The sequence below is a fragment of the Mauremys reevesii genome, linkage group 4, assembly GCF_016161935.1.
Source record: "Mauremys reevesii isolate NIE-2019 linkage group 4, ASM1616193v1, whole genome shotgun sequence".
In the NCBI taxonomy this organism is placed as follows: Eukaryota; Metazoa; Chordata; order Testudines; family Geoemydidae; genus Mauremys; species Mauremys reevesii.
In genome coordinates, this window is record NC_052626.1 from 81,177,435 (window position 1) to 81,199,358 (window position 21,924).

General features: G+C 45.6%; 1 protein-coding gene across 4 annotated transcripts in view; it reads left to right on the forward strand.

Moving 5' to 3' along the window:
• The window catches only part of ABTB2 (ankyrin repeat and BTB domain containing 2), a 215,464-nt gene that overhangs the window by 168,108 nt on the left and 25,432 nt on the right, over positions 1-21,924 (forward strand). For all 4 annotated transcript variants that reach the window (XM_039533711.1, XM_039533712.1, XM_039533713.1 and 1 more), the window contains one exon: positions 18,936-19,088. In XM_039533711.1, coding sequence (XP_039389645.1) covers positions 18,936-19,088 — 153 coding nt within the window. The remainder of the gene's footprint in view (positions 1-18,935; positions 19,089-21,924) is intronic.

Here is a 21,924-nt window from a genome sequence, read left to right on the forward strand (position 1 = left end):
AGCCCATTGCAATCAGTGGGAGTCTTTCCATTGATTTTAATGAGCATTGGATCAGGTTTGGTGGTGGAGGGGGTTAGAAAACAATATTGTACAAGAGAATGTTCTGTGAATTTCTTTATTTTGCAAGTACAACAATTACTGCCAACATAATAAGAGAGAAATCATAAGGCAAACTGCTATCTAATGGTAAATAGAAAATACTGATCTGACCTGTGTCAAACTTTTGGGGGCTACCAAACATGAGCTAACAAGTGTTGCAAGTTTGAAGCGCCAGATGCTGTAATTCCTCATGCCCACTGAAATTCATGGGAATTGGCAGTCTGAAAATCACACAAAGGCGGCTGCTGCATCTTGAGTCATGGTGAGCCTGCCTGCAGCAGGGGCCAAAAATCTCATTACTGGTGACATCAGAATTATAGGAGCTGGCAACGCTGTGTTTCTAAGTGCCTAGTGCTCTGGTACACAGGTGAATGCTCACAGTGTGTTCAAAGTGCTTCATTCTGAATCCCCATCAGGCTATGCAAACTGATCAGTCCACCTCATCACCAGCTGTAACACATACAAAGAACCAAGCAAGGGTGGGACCTAAGGCTTCTGGAAGGAGGAGACCATGTGACCATCCATTCCAGTGACCCCACCCCTAAAGGAATGAGGTAGCTATTGTGAGATTCCCCCTTCCCTTTGGATCTAATGACTGGAGACAGGGCCGGCTCCAGGCACCAGCGCAGCAAACAGGTGCTTGGGGCAGCCAAGGGGAAGGGGCGGCATGTCCGGCTCTTCGGTGGCAATTCGGTGGCGGAATAGAATGAAGAATAGAATGAAGTGGCGGTGGTAGGGCTGCTGCCAAAGTGGCGCCGATTGCGACTTTTTTTTTTTTTTTTTGGCCGCTTGGGGTGGCAAAAATGCTGGAGTCGGCCCTGACTGGAGAGGGGGGCTGGAATGGCAGTTTCCTCCCACATTATCTCCCCCACCCAACACTATGTGGGTACATTTGCCAGAGAAAGAGCCAGAGCCTCCCAATGAGTTGCGGAAACTGGCAGGCTTCCCCTATTTAAGGGGTCCCCAAATGATTATGGTTTGAAGCAGCTGCTTCCTTTTCTTGTACCCATGGCTGACTTCGGACACACGCAACTCAATGCCCTCAGAAAGAACTGGCTGTGAAGAGCAGTGTGTGAATCTAGCCTGAACTTGTCTGATGGAACCAAGTCAGCATGATCTTCTGATAGATAGAAGTTCTGTCAAGACTCCAGATTCCCATGCGTGCAGGCAGAGGCTGCCAGTGCTAAAAAGACATTGGGTGCAGCAGTTAGCCATTGACAAAGGCTGAGTAATTCCCCTCTGCTGAGCAATCGTCAGAGTAAACTTTGGAGACCGCCCTCTTACTTTCCTTCCCAGTCAGAGCTAGGATGCCTGGGAGAAAGTGAACATTAAATGAACCGGATGAGTGTAGAAGAAGCAGGGAAACTACAGCTGAGAAGTGGAAAAGAAAAATAGCATTTCTGATGGGTCAGCTAGCAGGGGTGGAATTCACAGTCGGCAGCCAAGCAGCCTAGCTAGGATCAGTCTCAAAAGAAATGAACTAAATTATTTCCCAGACAGGTCACTCAGGAACACTGGCACATCAGCCTCTGATTCCTTCACTAATATGTCTGGGGCTATCAGCCTCACGTAATTCCTCTGCCCAGGTCCTTTTTCCGCACATTGGAGGCTCTACACTCAGACCCCCATGTGCACTCTGCATTAACGTCTATGTCCCACAAATGGGATTTTATATTTTCTAATAATATTTTGACTATGGAAATTGTTGTGGCTGTACCAAACTTCCCTCCAGGGTTAAACATCATTCCTGTGCAACTGAGTGTACAGACCAATTAGTAAGATTTGATCATATGACAAATACAATATAACTTTCTATTGTATTCTTCTACTGAGTCCATCACTATGGTATTTCTCAAAGGAGAAACGGAGCAACATGAAGAGCACTCTATTCTTATTTTCTCTCTCTCTCTCTCTCGCTCTCTGATGTGGTCTGAGTATATTTTCTTCTTTGTCTTTTGTTCCCCACATTTTGTTCATTATCATGGACGGGCCAAGTAAAACAGCAGGTGGGATTTACATTAAGATAGGAAGGCAGTTAAATTTGTGGTCAGGCTCAATTCCTCTTGAAAGGACTTTCAGAGCTGTGGGCCTTCTGGTGAGAAAGCTTTATCCCTGGTTCTTACAAATCTATCATCATTGATAGCTTCAGAGTACCTGACGAATGTAGCTGTTGTGGTTGGTCCTGGTCCTGGATGGAGAGGCATCCAATACATTTAGAAATTCAGTGTAATCAAGTAATTCTAGGGACTGATACTGCCACCTATGTTCATGTGACTAATATCAGTAGTGGACTCAGTAAGGACCATTCATAAGGGTTACCGGATCAGGCTCTTTATTTTATATAGCATCTTTCATTCGCCCTATAAAACGCCCTCCTCAGCAATTTGTCAAGAAAATCCTGGTTTATGTGGCTGACCCAGATTTCTCAGATAAATCCCTATTGAAGTTCTTTTTATTTTGCACACACATTGTGTCAAATCTGTTGAAACACCTATGTGATTCACAAGGGCGTAATTTGCAGCTTGCTGTAACTCAGCTCAGAGGTGATGTTGGTTAGCAATGTGAAGTGATCAGAGCAATTAGTTGGAGTTGGGCCTACTTCAGCTATTGCTGCTGTACCACTATATCAACATCTTGTTTACAATCTCAGGATACTTGAGGACTCACCAGCAGAATACGACTATTTTCCAACTGTGTTTAGCTACAACATTGCAGCACTTCCTGCCACAGTCATTAATGGTCACCACCACAGCTGGATGTGATGTATGGGGTTAGGAGGAGGGTGAATTTATTTTATGCTGATTTAGCTATCTCACTTTTCTGAGTGTCAGAACCAACACTGGAAAGAGAGATTCCTCTTGTCCCCATCTCCCACACACATTGGATTGCTTACTCTTTGTGTCTGGAACACAAACACCTGGATGTTGACTAGAGCAGCTTATTCAAACAGATGGTGCAGAGAAGACAGAGTTTTTGAATGGTAAAACAGAATTGTTAAATTTAAAAAATTAAGAAAAATAAATCACCTATATTATGTTTAGCAGCAGGATTGGTACATGTTTTACTTCATGTCGTTCAATCTCTCACTGTGGCCTCATTGGTTTTAAATGTGCTTTCTGACAATTGAGATTGAACAGGACATATGGGAAAAAATATCCTGGTCATTTGGCAACAAGGGAAACAAACATCTTCATCTCACCACGGGCCAGATCTCAGCACTTCTATTAGCCAGAGGTTGGAAGGCCTCTTGCGTTGCTGGAGCTGCCATTTTGCTGTTCTCTTAGAACACTTGAGAATGAAGAGCATTGATCAGTTAGGACATTCTGGAGGTGAAGAAAGCGGAGGACGACGTAAGGATCACTCGTCCGTTTTAGTTGTGTATAAGAAATTCCCCACGGGAAGCATGAGAATGGTGGTTCACTTGGTCTATCCATGGACCATTTCTGCAGATACCATTGAGGATGCGGATACAAATTTTGTATCCGCGCAGGGCTCTGACGGTAAAAGCAGGTGGGCAGCTGTGAGGAACCGTGGTGTGGATCCACCACCTGCCCTGGGCAGAGGGCGTGGGGACAGGGGCTGGAGGCTGCTCAGGCCCCATGCCCAGGGCAGGAGGAGCGTCCTCCCTGGCTCCCCACAGCTGCCTGCCCGGTTCTCACCATGGACGGGCTGCAGCTCCGAGCCGCCCACCAGAGCTATGTCGGGGAAAGCCGTGCTGGCAGCTGTGGGGAGCCTGGGTCCCTCCACCTCCCCTGGGTGGGGGATTGGGACAGGGGCCAGGGGCTGCTCGGGCCCCCTGCCCAGGGAAGGTGGCAGGTCCACTGCAACTCGCCACAGCTGCCAGTGCGTCTCTCCCGACCAGGGTCGGGAGTGGGGGTGCCTCAGAGCCTCAGTCTGGCCCCTGGTGTAGAGCCCTGCAAATCCACGGATATGCACAGATAATTTTTGCGAATTTAATGTGGATACACATTTGTGTATCTGTGCAGGGCTCTACAAATTAAATATACATTTTAAAAAATCAGGGGTACAGATAGCTGATGGATATAGAGAAGTGCCTGGGAAGTTGTTTTACACTCCTATGAGGAGCTTGTACTACAAGTGCTATGCACACTCAATTTGCTCTTCATGATCTCTGCATACCTATAACACAGAGTACCAGAAGTACAAAACCATGGTAGTGTCACTAGTTGGTATGCAGGAGGAGCACATGCAATTATTGCTTATGCATCTGAGTGTGCAAATACCTCATTTGCGCAAGAAGTCATGGTAACTGTGCACACAATTGCATGTTCATGTTTGAAGATCAGGGCCTATATGTCACTTATTTTTTGCAAGATTCAGTTCAGAAAGAGTCCCCATATCATTAGTGCCAGCTAGTGAGATTGGCTTGTAGCCTTCAGTGCCCTAGAAATACATGTGTGTTGTTGAGTAGGAGTGAGGAGAGGGAGCTATCTACAGTTTCTCCAGCAGGTTAATGTTTTTAGTAATATACTGACTTTGTGTGAATGAGTGAGGGATGTTGCCCTCTTGGTGCTGGCCCACAGAGAGGTTAAGGGACCTGCTACTGTTAGCAGCTAAAGGAGTTTTCCTTAAACTCAAATGGTAAAGGGTTGTGTTTAAGAAGCAGGGGGAGAACCTAAGTGAGTGATTTATCTAATAATTGTGGCTATTGTCTGAAGCACATAGATTTTATTACAACAGGAGCTTGGCAACTTCATGCTATGAACCTGAGGAGTACGACTGTTTGATGCTATTTATCCAAAAGAAAAAAGCATCATGATTAATAATTCATTTGAGATGGTGGCAGGTTCATATTATCCAATAGGTGCCAAAAACTGCACAGAATAGCTTTGAGGTCTCCTGCCTAAATTCTTCATGATAAGGCCAAACTGTTATCTGCTGAAAAGCTCCCACGAGAATGTGTGGTAAAACATCCAAGTATAAAACTAGCATTTGACATTTACCGGCATTTCCTGGATGTTCTTATGGCATATTAGCCAAAAGACTCTGTCCAAAGATGGTATGTAACATACAGTTAATTATTATACACGTAAAGGTGGCTGAGACAGAAAGTAATTATCTGAAATCTGTGGCTACGACTCAGGGTGCCCCTTTCTGATTGTCTGAGGCTTAAAGGATACATAGTACAAATTTACTATGTTTGAAATTGTAGAGCTGGAATCCCTCCAGTTATGTCTGTCAAAACTTTCACTAACTTCCTATCTGTGACTGGCCTTCATAGAGATACTGGAGGTATGGTGCACAATGAAACAAACATAATGGGTTTCAAATTGTGAGATTTCCTCTCTGCCTTAAATGTAGTAAAGAGAAGGGGTTTATTAATCCATCACTACGTTTTCAAGCTTGGCTCAGAATGATCAGTAGCTAAGTATAGCAGGATGGCACCTAGCTTTTGTCCTCTTTAAATTCAGAGCCCTTCTTACTACTAATTATAGTAATCATACCTCTTAATCTCAGTCTCTACCATTTATTTAATTATCTCTATGCATTAGGCAAACATTAGTTAATTAAGTTCCCTGACAAAAGGGGGCATGTGTATATATAGGGATCATTTCGCTCCCCTCTGGATGAAGCTGAATAGCTAGCTGTTCAAGAGTGCACAGGAACTCTGCACAACAGTTGAGGACAGGAACTGAAGAATAATATGGAATCTATTTGAAACTGGCATTTGGCTAGGAGACCAACATTAACATTTGTGCTTTTTGCAAAAAGTGCCATAGTATCTCATGACCACAAATGATCAGACTCTTCCTCTTGTTTTTCATTTAAAAAGATGCCATGTGTAACACTAGTAACCTCATACACGGGCATTGATTCATCACTTTGAAAGAAGAGCATCCCCTACTGATTCACAACCACCACTTCTTGCAGCAGCTTGGTGGTCTCCTGTCCAAGTAAAGGCCCACTTGGATTCTGCTTGCTTGATGAGACCACAGCACAATACTGCCAGAGCCTGAGTAAAGTGGTAGCAGGCCTGGGTGGATTGAATACATGATTTAGTACACATATTCTATTGCAGTACCTCAGCACTGAGCAGCACACACTGTTCACTTCATCTGTGTGTATTAAATGGTTGCTCACACCTCCAGGCCAAGTCCGTTTCTGGAACGCTTTCTCTCAGACTCCAGCTAATTATCGACAACTGAAAAATTAACTTTTAATTAGGAAAACGCTGGCATCAACATCAAATGGGAATTGTGTTACACAAAGGCCACAATTGCAGCAACAGCACATTGCACACAAATGCAACATCAATCAAATGCTTAAAAAAAAAAAGAGTTTCATTTCAGGAACAAGCATTGCTGGTATCAGCCTTTCCTCTTTCTTTAAATTAAAGAGTCTCCTGTTAGTCTCAGACAGTCTAGTGCGCCATACAATGTCGTTTTGTGTTGGAAAATTCTCTTTTGAAATATTAATTATGTTCTGGCTGGTGCTGTAAGCTAACTGGAAATGATTTCCTATTTATTGCCAGAACCATTTGTCTAAATCAGGACTGTCTTTGTTTGTTTTACAGTTAAAACTAATTAAATGGCTTTATATATTTCAGTATTGCAAAAAAAAATTGCATTTTACTGATACTTAGTTCACACTGTTGTAATTTAGGGTCGGTCAGCAGTTTCCATTAAGAAGGGCGATCGCCCATCTTCAGGGTTATGCAACTGGGCCCTGAAAATCTGTTCCGGAATTGAATTGGCAAACAGGTCCTTGGCTCCAGAAGCAACATGTGTTTTAAAGTACACAATTGTCAAAATTCTGAGTAACAACTGAAAGGCTTTGTGGTCTCTGTTGATCCCTTTGGTGCTCCTGGGAATTATAGTGACCCATATCATGACAGTGGGCAAAAATCAGGAAGGGCTGGTCACAGTACCCCATGCTGAAAAACCACACCATCCCCCAATAGATGCTGCCCTGACCATCTCAGAATCTGCATGCAGGCAGTGTGGTCTTCACATAGTCCTCTATTGCAGCTTCTGGACTATAGGAATCAGCTCTTGGTTTTCCTGGCCACAGGATCTATGCTAGTGCTGGAGCAACAGACTACCCCATTTTAGGCCTTCCACCCTCCTGCATATGTGGCAACCACGTAGCAGGCTGGTGCAGCACCATCCCTCTTCTAAGGTATCTCTTTGCATGCATGCTAGGATCAACAATGTATACGTGGTTTTCTTTCTATGCTTTTTTTTGTACCTGTAGCACTTCACAGTATTTCTTAAGGGAACTCAGTTAGGGTATGTCTACACGGCAGTGGGACTGAGCCATCCAGCCCTGGCAAACACTTAGGCCTGGTCTACACTACGTGTTTATACCGAATTTAGCAGCGTTAAACCGATTTAACCCTGCACCCGTCCACACAACGAAGCCCTTTATATTGAAATAAAGGTCTCTTAAAACTGATTTCTGTACTCTTCCCCGACGAGGGGAGTAGCACTGAAATCGGTATTGCCATGTCGAATTAGGGTTAGTCTGGCCGCAATTTGACCTCCGGGCAGTATCCCACAGTGCACCATTGTGACCGCTCTGGAAAGCGATCTGAACTCGGATGCACTGGCCAGGTAGACAGGAAAAGCCCCGCGAACTTTTGAATTTCATTTCCTGTTTGCCCAGCGTGGAGCGCTGATTAGCACGGGTGGCCATGCAGTCCCAAATCCAAAAAGAGCTCCAGCATGGACCGTACGGGAGATACTGGATCTGATCGCTATATGGGGAGACAAATCTGTTCTATCAGAGCTCCATTCCAGAAGACGAAATGCCAAAGCATTTGAAAAAATCTCCAGGCTATGATAGACAGAGGCCACAGCAGGGACTCAACACAGTGCTGTGTGACAAGCGTAACAGAAAGCCAAAGAATCAAATGGACGCTCATGGAGGGAGGGAGGGGGGACTGAGGACTCGAGCTATCCCACAGTTCCTGCAGTCTCCGAAAAGCATTTGAATTCTTGGCTGAGCTCCAAGTGCCTGAAGGGTCAAAAACATTGTCGCCAGTGGTTCAGGGAATATGTCCTCAATTTACGCCCCCCCCCAAAGAAAAAGGAAAATAATTGTTTCTCAGCTCTTTTCAATGTCACCATATGTCTACTGGATGCTGCTGGTAGACGGGGTGCTGCAGCGCTAAACAGCAGCATCCTCTCCCCTCCCCTCCGTGGTGGCAGACGGTACGGTACAATATGACTGATAGCCGTCCTCGTCATCATCCTGTGAGTGCTCCTGGCTGGCTTGGGTGAGCTCGGCCGGGGGCGCCTGGGCAAAAATGGAAATGACTCCCAGTCATTCCCTTCTTTAAGCTTTGTGTCCTGGAGATTCAGTCCTGGCAGATGGTGCAATAGGGCCGGTAACCATCCTCATCATAGCAGCTGGAGGCTGAGCTCCTCTCCCCCCCCCCCCGCTTCCATGTGTAATGGAGATTCTGGACTATCATAGCAGCTGGAGGCTGTGCTCCTCTCCCCCACACACACCCTTTAATGAGTAATAGAGATGTCCTGCCTGGAATATCATTGCAGCTGGAGGCTGCCTCCCCCTCATTTTATCTCACTAAAAAGTCAGTGTTTCTTATTCCTGCATTCTTTATTACTTCATCACACAAATGGGGGATAACTGCCATGGTAGCCCAGGAGGGGTGTGAGAGGAGGGAAGCAATGGGTGGGGTTGTTGCAGGGGCACCCCCTAGAATGGCATGCAGCTCATCATTTCTGCGGGATATCTGGGGCTCTGACCTGAAGCGGCTGTGCTCTCTGGTTCTCTAGTAGACTTGCCGCATATTCTAGGCAGGACTGACTCTGTTTTTAGACAAAACATAAAGAAGGGAATGACCTATGAAGTCATTCCCATTTTTGTCCCTCAGCGAGGCCAGCCAGGAGCACCCATGACAGCAGCAGACAGTACAATATGACTGGTAACCGTCATCGCCAATTTCCAAAGCAGCAGACGGTGCAATAGGGCTGGTAACCGTCTCTGCTACCTTGCAAAGGCAAATGAATGCTGCCGTGTAGCACTGCAGTACCGCGTCTGTCAGCAGCATCCAGTACACATACGGTGACAGTGAAAAAAGGCTAAATGGGCTCCATGGTTGCCATGCTATGGCGTCTGCCAGGGCAATCCAGAGAAAAAGGGCGCGAAATGATTGTCTGCCGTTGCTTTCATGGAGGAAGGATTGAGTGACGACATTTATCCAGAATCACCCGCGACACTGTTTTTGCACCATCATGCATTGTGATCTCAACCCAGAATTCCAATGGGCGGGGGAGACTGCGGGAACTATGGGATAGCTATGGGATAGCTCCGGAAATCGACGCTAGCCTCGGTACATGGACACACACCGCCGAATTAATGCGCTTAGTGTGGCCACGTGCACTCGACTTTATACAATCTGTTTTAAAAAACCAGTTTCTGTAAAATCGGAACAATCCTGTAGTGTAGACATACCCTTGGGCTCGCATGCCTAGAGGCAGTGATGAGCTGCCAAAATTTTAACAACTGGTTCCCTATAAAAAGTTCTGATTTAAGGGGGGGGAGCGGGGGAGGGACCGGGGCAGGCAGAGACATACTTGTGGGGCCGGGGGCCCCTGTGGGGCCTGCGGCAAATTGCCCCACTTGCCTCCCCAGCAGCCCTAGAGCTTGCAGCCGCCTCCCCCCTTACCTTGCTGGCAGCTCAAAGCAACTCCGGAGCTCAGCTGAGCTGCCCAGCTGGTGCCGGCGGCTGGCCACGCTGCAGCTGAGGGGAAGTGGGGGAAGGGCCGGGGGAGCCTCAGCCTCCCCAGCTGGGAATCCTGGGAGCAACAGGATGGTCCGGCCCATGGACCAGAGTTCTTTGCCCACCCCCTGGCCCTTTAACAACCGGTTCTCCACAGAGGTCTAATTTTAGCAACCGGTTCTTGGGAACCTGTGGGAACCTGCTCCGGCTCACCACTGCCTAGAGGGTTAGGTGGACTTGAGAGCCCAAGCTGCAGCCTGAGCCGTAACATCGCCACTGCTGTTTTTAGGGTGCTAACACGAGCCCCACTACAGCAAGTCTGCTTGGCTATAAGGCTCACTCCCAGCTGCTGTACAGACAAACTCTTTGGCATGGGACCACCAAGGGCTGGGTTGGTCTGAACAAGAACAAAAAGTTGGAAGCTTTTTGGATCTTTATCCAAACTTCCCAAGAGCCTTGAGGCTGAAGAACCAGCCTGGAAATCTCACAAAAATGGACTTTCTCATGAGACTTCCAAGGCTTCTGATTTCCAGTTGGTGCATGAAATGGGGGGAAATGGAGGTGGGTGGGAGAAGATGGAAGGGAGTATTTACAGATTCTTGGTTTGGATTGGCTTGAAGGACAGGTGAAGGTTCAGGTCAGCTTGCCCATCCTTAATTAATTGTGGGTTTTGAAAAGAGAATAAACCTGCAAGAGGAAGGGATGCAGGCTAGCCTTTTGGTTAAGGCACAGGGATGAGAGCCAGGAGTTGTAGTCCCCACTATGACAGTGATCTCCTGTGTAACCTTGGGCAAGTCACTTAAGTCTTAGGACTTTTAGAGCTGTAATAACAAAACGCCAGAGTAGCAGTGTCTGGAAGGCATGGAGATTATGCCTCTTCATGAACACTGCTCAGGCATATAAAGCCTGGGGGTAGGGGGGAAACAGAGTGGGGAGTTCCCCTTGCTTCACCTGTTCAGCAGGTGCAGCCATTGCTTCCCTCAGTGCAACCATCCCTGAGGGTAGGGCCTGCCTAGGCTCCACCCAGAAAGAGGAAACTAACCCTTGCACTCGCCAGTACTGGAAACATGGCTATAGACTGCGATATCGCTATAGGAGTTGGTACAGTTGGTCAGGTCATGATGCACAGAAATGGTTTAAGGAGATCCTGACCTGGTGAGAGACATTAATCTGTCCTGTGAAGAACCTGCATTTTAATAACAATCTGATGACGCACTTGCCCAATCTGAGGCAGGATTAGGGAGTGCATCTTGCAGTCCTTTCGAAGGAGGCCAGGATTGGGCTGTAGGTGTTCATTGGATAGCACAGACTGTAAGGGCAGTAGATAGCTGGCAAAGCTTTTCCTCGGTGTGTACAAGTGGAACTTTAACACACGCAAGATGCACAGTTCAGCCACACGAGTTGCACTTGCCTCTCGCTAAGGTGAATTAAACATGTAAATGCATGTTAATTTTAGGTTAAGGCTGGAGATCTAGTCCAACACTTCTATCCAAAGTCACACAAAAGAATTCACCCTTTCCTTTGTTTCCAGAATTATCATCTGTACAGGATCAGCATTACAATTTGCAGAGAAGCCTCAAGTTGCCATGGGGGTGCGGGGGGTGGGTGGGAGGTAAGTGGGATCAACAGGAAGAAATGAATTGCGTACAGTCCCTCTCTGTTTCCACTGTTAGGGGACAGAGCTCTGGACTCATGGTAGTTCACCAGTCCCCGTGCTAGTGGGGAGATCAAAGGGGCCCATCACTCAGCACAGGACTGCGTGTGCATGTGGAAGGGTGGGTGAAAGTAGGCCATGCCAATAACCTGCAGTCTCTATGCTTAAGGCCACTGCTTATGTTTACCAGAAACTGAACACAGTTTTAGGTACAGTTTGCTTAGAGAGCTAGAGCCCTCTCTCTGGTGACATACAGATGTTGTAGACTTGGTTTTCTAACTAGAAGCATGGCACATTCCAGAGCAGAAACGGTGCTTGCTTTCGGCCTGGAAAGGGGGAGCTTTTCCTGTTCTGAGTTAAGGTGCAGTTTATAAAAATGTGATTATAATAAATTGCAAGTGGGCTGCACACTCAAGGATTTTTTTATCCATAACCAGTTCCTCACAAATCCAGCAACTTTGTCATGTTTTTCTAGTCAACTTTGGTTTAGTTTTAATATTGCTTTAAGTAAGATCAGAGCTGAACTTTTAGGTTGAAGACATTCTAGGACTAGCTTGTTTGTGTTGCATATTCAAGGGGAAAACTGCAAGGACAGCTACATTACAGGGAAAAAAAAAGTCCTGCTGGGGTCATTCTGACAACTTCTGATAAAAAGATATTCTTTACACGATTCATGGCTAACCTGTGGAACTCACTGCTTCTGATCTCAGCATCAAGAGCTTTGAGGTATTTTAAAAAAAGTTTAGACATTGATATGCATAATAAGAACACCCACTGAATATTAAACCCTCCTCATGCTTTAATATATGAGCCAACCAGTAACTCATGGGGTTTAGGAAGAAGCTTCCCCTGGTGGTCAATCTATTCCACAATTGTCCATTAAGCAACTCCTTGTCCCTTCCTTAGAAACATCTGGTGCTGGCCAATGTCAGAGACATGACACTTGTTGAGACAGACCTCTGGTCTGATCCAGTATAGCAGTTCCTACCTTCCTGTTCCAGCACACTTGCTAGGTCTCCTGGAGAGAAAAATATCTGGACCCTGAAAGAAATATGAGTCCTTTAGATGGAAGCTCTTTGGAGCTAGGAACATGTCTTAGCCTGCATTTTCTAAATCACTGTGCATGTTATTGTGTGTTCATCCATAACTATATATTAAAAGAAGCAGGTTTTTTTCTGCTGGCTAAAGCAAGGGGCTGGGAGTTGAGTCTGGGGTTCTAATCTGCCACTGATTTGTTGGGTGACTGTAGCAGGGCTTACCTGGTCTGGTTTTGGTTGCTGCTTCATGTTCCCTTCTTCCCTAGTTAATAAAACGCACAATCTGAGTGTTTCCTCAATAACTCTCCCTTTTCTGGGAGTCTGGTTGCTCATGTAAAGTTCAGAACAACATATCTTCCACCCAGCCTTCCTAGCTGTATCACATCCTTGGTGCAGGGTTCTTAGCCCTGTCCATGCTGAGGCTTTCCTTCTTGCTTCCTGTGGGTTTCCCTCCCAAGCCTTCTGCCTAAGCACCGTAGAGAGTTACTCAGCCTGGGCCTCTTCTCTGGTCTTTTCCTGGCTATTCCCCTGCTCTTGAATAGAGCACTCATGCTCAGGTCTGCTCTAACTGGAGTCTCTCCTCTGACTGACCCACAGACTGCCCTCCCAGCAGGCCTGGGTCTTAGTCACATGCTCCCCATTACATGACCCTTATACTCATTTGCTCCTCCTGGGGGAGAGGGGCTACAGCTGGCAAAGGTGAGGCTGACCCACAACCCCTTTGAAGGGCCAACTCTCTCTTTGACAATGACCTTGACCCACCCACATACCACAGATGAAATGGGCCCTAGCCATGCAGTTTGGGTCAAAATGTGGGGGTTGTTTGTGTCAGGTATTAATTACTATTTGACTCCATCTCATACAGAAGTTCAGTGTAAGCCCCCTACCCCTCTCTCGGTCTGTGAATAGGTATGTTTTTGTCTTCTTCCTTGGGAGATGATAGCTAGGAAGCCAGCTGTTCTCCCTTGTCTTTTCTTTCTCTGTCTCTGTTTGGTGCCAATGGAAACAGTGTACAGTACCAAGCTCCAAACCATACATCTGAAGATTTGGGATTTCTGTCCATGAGCAGTTTGTATATAGTTCCCATAAATCGCATGGGGAGGAGTTAATGTGGCTCACACTTGACAGAGTGTGAATTATGGTGTTTACATGTGTTTTGAGACGCTCCCAGGTTTGCATGTATTTAAAGCAGCTACCTAGGATTAGGTAGCAGTAATTACAAATGGAAAAGATCTGTTAAATCATCCAGTCCCATCACTGCCCTGGCAGTATAAAATCCACCAGCACAGGACATATCAGATCAGTAATGGGCTATGCCACTGCTGGTCCTGGTTCTTCACTCCCTTATGCATCTCACAGTAACCTAGCATGAGACCAGAGTCCCAGCATAGAGAGAGAAGAAAGGAGGCATCAGGCAGAATGTCTCCTTCCCACCCCAACTCTCTCAGTGCCCTAGTCATCTCAGTGGGGGAGAGGGCAGAGAGGAGCCTCGTAGGCCATGGACAGCGGAGACCTCAGGGAGGAGGTAGAAAGACTCTGGGAACAAGACAGAGTAGAAGCCCCTGGGGCAATGCTCAGTAAATTCAACTGACGGCCTCCCATCCAAGATCCCAAGTAAGTACTTGGCTAGCTAGCCCTTGCCACTGCAGCTACAATGCTAGCCAAGTGTACATCTACCCAAGATGGAAATTACGCCCCAGTGTAGACATCCTTCAAACATGTTATATCAGTGCTCAAATGGAAGGAAAATTGGGGTAAGTTCCTGCCACTCATGGAGCTCTCCCCTTCTTTGCATATGACTAACCCATGTCTTTTATAGATTCCAAGCATAGAAGGGGACCATTGCGATAATCTGGCCTGACTTCCTGTATAACACAGGCCACAGAACTTCCCCCAAATAATTCCTAGAGCATAGCTTTTAGAAAGCAGCAAAGAGTCCTATGGCACCTTATAGACTACAGACGTATTGGAGCATGAGCTTTTGTGGGTGAATACCCACTTCGTCGGATGCAGGTACATCCAGTCTTGGTATAATAATTGTCAATGATGGAGAATCCTGGGTGGGTTATTCCAATGATTAATTACCCTCACCATTTAAAAATTCACACCTTATTTCTGGTCTGAATTTGTCTAGGTTTAAATTCCAGCCATTGGATTATGTTATACCTTTCTTTGATAAATTGAAGAGGCCATTATTAAATATGTGTTCCCAATGTAAGTACTTGCAGACCGTAATCAAGTCACCCCTTAACCTTCTCTTTAAGTTAAATAGATAGACCTCTTTGAGTCTATTACTATAAGGCATGTTTTCTTAACCCTTCAATCATTCTCGTGGCTCTTCTCTGAACCTTCTCCAATTTACCATCATCCTTCTTGAATTGTGGACACCAGAACTGGATACAGCACTCCAGCAGCAATTACACTAGTGCTAAATACAAAAGTAATATAACCTCTGTACTCCTACTAAAGATTCCCCTGTTTATGCTCCCAAGGATGGCATTAGCCCTTTTGGCTGCAGCATTGCACTGGAACAGCTGATTATCCACCACCTCCAAATCTTTTTCAGTCACTGCTTCCCAGGATGGAGGCCCCCATTCTGTCAGTATGGCCTGCATTCTTTGTCCCTATACATATACATTTATCGTTAACCATACTAAAACACATGCACCCAACTTACCAAGTGATTCAGGTTGCTCTAGCTTAGTGACCTGGCCTCTTCATTATTTACTACTCCCCCAATTTGTGTGTCAGCGGCAAACTTTATCAGTGATGATTTTGTTTTCTTCTAGGTCATTAATAAAAATGTTAAATAGTGTCGGGTCAAGAACCGATCCCAGTGGGCCCCTACTAGAGACACACCCATTCGATGATGATCACCCCTTTACCATTACATTTTGAGACCTATTAGTAAGCCAGCTTTTAAAACAGTTTATATGTGCCGTGTTAATTTTATATCATTCTAGTTTTTTAATCAAAATGTCATGTGGTTACCAAGTCAGATGCCGTAGAGAAGTCTGTCTATTTATATCAACATCATTACTTTAATCAATCAATCTTTCAGTCTCATCAGTAAAAACAGTTTAACAGAGGGGCATGTCCTTGGGGGTGCTGCTGCTTCTGAGAGGAGAGTTTCAAAGTCAGCAACATTTTGGGAGCTCCAGTTCAGCCTGGTGAGCCTGTCAGGTGGTGAGCCTATCCTGCAGCAGAGAGGTTGTGTGGCTAAAAATACTTCTGAAGAGCTTTTTTACCCTTTGTAAGAGACAAGCTGGCACTGAATACCAAGTAGTTTCTAAACATGTTCCCATGGGATGATACCTCCTTCCCCCTTCCATAATCTTCTCTTGCTAATTGAATAGTGGGCCATACTAATCAGATGAGCACAGTCTATTTTCCAGGAACAGTTACAACCAATTTTGCTAGTGAACTTAATGTAACTTCCTTTGACAAGTACTGCTACTGCCTCCCTCCTTGATTATGGGTCTGAGAAAGCATTTTTGTTTAAATGGGAGGAGGAGGAGTAGATTCACCTCTCTGCAAGAACATATTTCTGTCTCCACCCCTGGAAACATGGAGTTTATCCCAAGCTGAAGGGCGGGAGAAATGCAGGAGTTTCTTCTTAAAACATTGCCAACATATCACTGTCAGATATTAATCTCACACTTCACAAGATACACATGTGAGATGTGCCCGTTCTATGCATCGCTATCATGCACTTCCCTAACTCTCATGCTAGGTTACTCGGTTTTTTTAAGGCCCCTCCTTTAGGTAGCTTTCTTCTGCTTTGAAAACAGAGTATGTTCTTGGCCGATGTTGAGCCCCTGCAATCCAGGCACTGGGAGTCAGAACCTTTTCCAGAGCTGGATCACTCCGTTTTATGGGCTGCCAAATGTCTCTAAATGTTAAAAACTGCCAAGAGCAAGGCACATACATAAGTGTGTTGCTCAGCTTGAGGCATCTCCCATTAATTTTCTGCAAATATTTTTTCCCGTATTTTCCAAACTGTGAAATGATCAACCTTTGCCTGTAGGCAAAGGGCACCCAGGATGAAAGGCCAGGTAGTGTGATAGTACCATTTATTTGGGGGGAGGGGGAAGTGTTGGCATTTCATCCCACTGAACTGGTCTATCTCTCAGAGAGTTTGGATCACATAACAGTAGCAAGGATCTGCGCTGACATATTTTCCGTGAGCAAAGTAACACAAAGCTGCTCCTGTGAGCATGCCTTGGAGGGTCATATGAGCTGTGAAGAAAGGAAATAATTGTGTAAAAGGGGGAATATATGGAAATCCATTCCTAGGGCAGAAGTCCCATAGACATGTAAAGCTTTCACAGCTAAACAGGAGTTGAAATCTTTGGTCACTCACCTGAAGAGATTGTGATTCCCCCTGACTTGCATAGTAATATGGAGTGTCGGGGTTTAGGGCAAGAGGGAAGAGAACACTGTAGCTTTGCATAAAGTTATTGCAATGAAATAAGCAACCCTGCTGAGGGCACAAGGCTGGCAGGAGGGTCATTTCAACAGACACTACAATGGTTTGGGCAGTTTGTTCCTACATTTAGGCGCTTGTCTTAGTTTCAAAGGTGCTGAGCTGCTGACTTCCAGGGGAGCTGCAGGTACCCAGAACCTTTGTAAATCAGGCCACTATTGTTTCCTAGCTATGCAGACAGCTCCCTTTTAACCCTATTCCCATTGGACCTCTGTGCTGTAGTGATATTCCTCTTGAGCACCAAGGGATGCCTATGCTTCAAAGGAGACAGACTGGCTACACGTGTGGTAATTCTGCCTCACAGACTTGGTTTCTAGGGCCTAATGGACCAAGTAAGTAAGTGGGACAAGAGCAAAGCAACTAAAATTAGAAGAGCAGCCAGCAAGTGGAGAACAAACCCTTCACTAGATCAGCTTTTTTACAGTCTGAAATCATTCCCTCTTGGTCACCAGGTGACCTACCTCCTGCTCAGGAGTGAAATTTAAAGCCTTGAAAATTCTGCTCAGATCAGGAAACTTTTTATCCCACAAGCCCTTCAAATTCAAGGTCTGCTGGTGACTTTGTGACTGCCCTTGGCGTCACATCGCCAGAGGAGGGAATCTCACACGTTCTGAAATGGGACAGAAGCCTAGTGAGTGTTTGCTGTTTGTCTGTGTAAAAACATACCTGACGCATAGCTCTAACAGTTCTGCAGAGACCTAGAGGGCCAAATGTGTAGAAATGGAGACCTGATCTGTGTGTGCTAGGAATGTAGAGTGAGAAAAACCATTGATATTAACAGCACAAAACATGGATTAACTGAATGTCAAGGGGGAGCCTTGAGTAAGTTTGGTTAATTGAATAGTCAAGGATATTTTCAATGTCATAATGGATGGTCAGATCATTGTAACAAATCCCATGTGCTAGAAACAACAGAGTTGTTATAGCCGTGTTGAACCCAGGCTATTGGAGAGACAAGGTAGGCAGGGCCTTCCCTAGCTATTCTGGGGCCCTACGCATCCCCACCATGGGGGGAAGAGGAGAGGCCTCTGCGGAGGGGGAGCGGGCCCCAGTCCTCCGTGGGGGGGGGGGCTGGCTTGGGGGTCAGGGGGAACCACCCCCCAGCACTCACCGGCAGCGCGACTGGGGGCAAGTCTGCACTTCCCACTGCCGGTGAGTGCAGGCCCAGCCATGCTGCCGAGCTCAGGGGCGTGGGGCTGGGGCGGAGCAGGGGCAGGAAGAGGTGGGGAAGGGGCAGGGTGGAGGAGGACGAGGGCTTGGGGAAGAGCCGGAGCAGGGGCTGGAGCAGCACGCAGCTGCACAGGGCACCAGGAAATTTGGGGCACCAAATTTCCTGGTGCCCTCCGCAGCTGCGTACTTTGCGTATGGGTAAGGACGGCCCTGAAGGTAGGTGAGGTAATATCTCTCTCACCAACAGAAGTTGGGTCAATAAAAGATATTACCTCACCCACCTTGTCTCTCTACAGACAACAGTGCATTTATTATATAAATCACTCACACGTGAGGAGCTAGGACAAACCCTTCAGCTCCAAAGCCACAAGCCTCAACCACTTGAGCCATCGGTAGCTAGGAGCAGTAGCAAGCCCCTTAACCTTCTGCGGCCTAGATACCAGGAGGCAACATTCTTTGTTCACTTAGTCTCATGCACTGTCACATATCTCAACATGACTCCATCTGGGGTAAACTGAAGTTCAGATAATCAGGGCTGAGCTGTCAAAACTCTCATCCCAAATCCAGTTTTTTTTACCTGTTGAACTATCAGTCAGCTGCACTTGGCTAAAGAGGCAGACTTCGCTTTTGCAGGAGGAGTTTTATCAAGAGATAAAACAGGGAGCCTTCTGGCCCGTGTCCCAACATTCATGTCTAGGAAACTGTGGAGTACCTTTTATCTCACCGTACAAGATAACAAACCAGCATTGACTGTAACGGGTCTCTTCACTCTCTGCACAGGCCCTTCATGCTTCTGCCCCCGCTGATGGAGTGGATGCGAGTGGCTATCACCTACGCTGAGCATCGGCGCAGTTTAACTGTGGACAGCGATGATATCAGGCAGACGGCCAGGCTGCTCTTACCAGGACTGGACTGCGAACCACGGCAGCTGAAGTATGTGGGCTTATCTTTACAGTCAGTTATAATAATCATAGCACTTTGCCCTTCTGTATCACCTTCCATTGGAGGACGATCTCAAAACACTTTATAAATTTTACAGATCAGGCACAGAGAGATTGTGACTTGCCCTCTGTCATGTACACAGTCTGTGGCAGAGACAGGCTGAGAATATAGGGAGACTGATTCCCAGAGCCCAGTGTTAACCACAAGATCATTCTGTGCCTCTTTAAATACCCTGGTGAAGAGCCTAAATCTAAAGTCTTAGACTTAAAGAGCCTTCATCCACACATAGATTGCTCAGAATTTTACAGTAAGCTGGGGCCGCTAGTACTCATTTGTGTTTCATTCATTTTCTATGTTCTGCTAAGTTTACTGGTGTTAGCACTGATTTTGGTATTGTGCAATTATTTTGTGGTACCCCAGCCAGAAATGTACACATTAGTGCGAAGTGAATTTTCCTCCTTAAATTAATCCCATTGCATTTCATTAATGATGACTTTGCAGTGGACACATAAATAAAAATAAATGATATTTGTAACATACTTTGTAAGGAAAAAATTTACTGTTACTTTTAGGTCTTTTGTCTGAAGGAGGGAGGTTGATCTAGTGGTTGCAGCAAGGGGTTTTTAGTCGGGATTTCTGGGTTCTATTCTTATCTTTTTTACTGATTTTCTGTGTGGCGCTGAGAAGTTACTTAACTTTCCTGTGCCTCAATATTTGCCACCTCAAAAGGTGTTGCAAAGCTGAAATAAACAAAGTAAAAGGCTCTGAGGTTCTCAGATGGCACTGCAGAAGGGCAAGCTATCAGCATGCTCTCTTGCTAGTTTCAGGAGTTCTCCTTTCAATCTTAGTTTCAGTTCTTTTTTCAATCTTTCCTCTAGATTGAATGAACTGTTCAAAACACAGTCTGAGACTTCCCACTTCAAATGTATCCTGTGCTGTTTTAATCTCCACAGGTTTTTGTAAATCCAGTAGAGAGATATTGTATATAGAGCACACACGTGGCTCCTTAATTTCTAGGTTACATGTAGAAAAAAGAGGAAAGGGGTTTTCAGGTTCTGTTTCAGAAGTGTATTGATATAAATTAAAGGGAAATTCCTAGACAGAAAGTTTGATAAGTAGAATTAAGGCTGAGAGTACATTCCAATAAAGTTCAGGTTAAAAGCCTTACAGGGCCATTGTCATTACCAAACAAAGCCACCTTTAGAAACCCAGGCAATCTAGATACTCATGTGAATGAATGGGGTGGGGGGAAGGAAAGAGGACAGGGATTCAGCCACAACATGTGGAATATACAGGAATTCAATTCTGTATTCTGATTGGTGAGAGGGGAGTTTCAAAACTGGCTCTTGGAAGGAGTCTGGTGAAGGTTTCTATCCAGGTTGTTCTGATTACAGGGGAAAAGAAAAAATCTGTAAGAAAAACCAGGTGCTTTTCCTTCCCACACCCATGTATTTTCTCCTGCCCTTCACCAAACCTCTGCAAGGACATACATGATAGACCATAAATCTTTCTATGCAACCAAGGCAGTCTTTGCATCAAATAATGCACATCATGTTTGCAGCAGAGGGCAAAAATCACAAGTCAGAATTGAGCTTCATAAGCTGTTTGTTCTGACCCTTCTTTTATAAGCTGTTATCCCAAAGACCTACGCTGGGGTTTTTGGAGCTGGGAACATTGTCTGTGCTGCATGGAAAAAAATGTTGAAAAGAGGGAGGTGTCACTAGTCTAATGCCAGTGACATGACCTTCCCACTTGCAGGAAGCAATTGGCTAGTGATTAGAGCAAGTGACAGGGAGTCAGGACTCTTGGGTTCTATTCCCAGCTGTACCTCTGGCTCGATGTGTGACCTTAGGCAAATCACAAATGCTCTGTCCCTCCATTGCATTGTCTACAAAGTAAGATGATAATTCCCACCTCGCAGAAGGATTCTGTCACTTGGAGGGGATTTGTGGATGAAAGGCAGTGGAGAAGGGCAAAGTGCTGTTGTTATAATGACCTCTGTCCTGAAACTGTATATATCTATCTTCTGATAAAGATTCCTTAGACAAATAGTCCTCCACACCTGTTTGTTTGTGAGACAATGAATATAAGATTTTCAATCCAGTGCTCTCCATGTATTATTTCAAAGTGATCTATAAATATCGTCACGCCTCACCCTGACAGTACCTGCTTAAATGGACACCATCAACTTAAAAACCACCTGGCTGTCTGAGATAGCATCACCTATTGTTTCAAGTCATAGCTAAGATCACTGTAACAGAGAGATGAGAGCCAAAGGTATTTCTCTATTTTTCTAGATGGCTCACTTGGTGTATTTGACAGCACTCTGTGTGTTGTCCGTTTCACTATTTCCGTGGTGTTGGTTAAGGAGTTTCTCCTTGTTTTGCACAGAGCACTTACTTTGAAACTAGGACAATGTGATTGTAGAGCCAAACAAATCAACAGAGTAAAGTAGCAGCTCAAGGGCCGGTACAGCACTTGAAGATGCATTTCACTCATTTTCTGAAATTCACTAGACTTCAAGTTGACAGAAGCTAACTCAGGGGAACATAGGAATATAGTATCGTAATAACATTTATCATAGAAGTGTGGTCTGCTTGTCCATCTAATACCCTACCTCCAGGGTTGACTGTTTATCCACCTATGGCCTCTAGCAGTGGTCATTGGTCCTTCGCCTGTTACCTTACCTCTGGCAGTAGCTATTGGCCTGTCTACTGCACTCATCTTTCTCCAGTGCCTGATGATTCAGAGAGCCCACGCCTCCCCATACACACCTTTTCACTGAACTGCCATAATAACTACAAGCTAATATATGAAAAATCTCTCA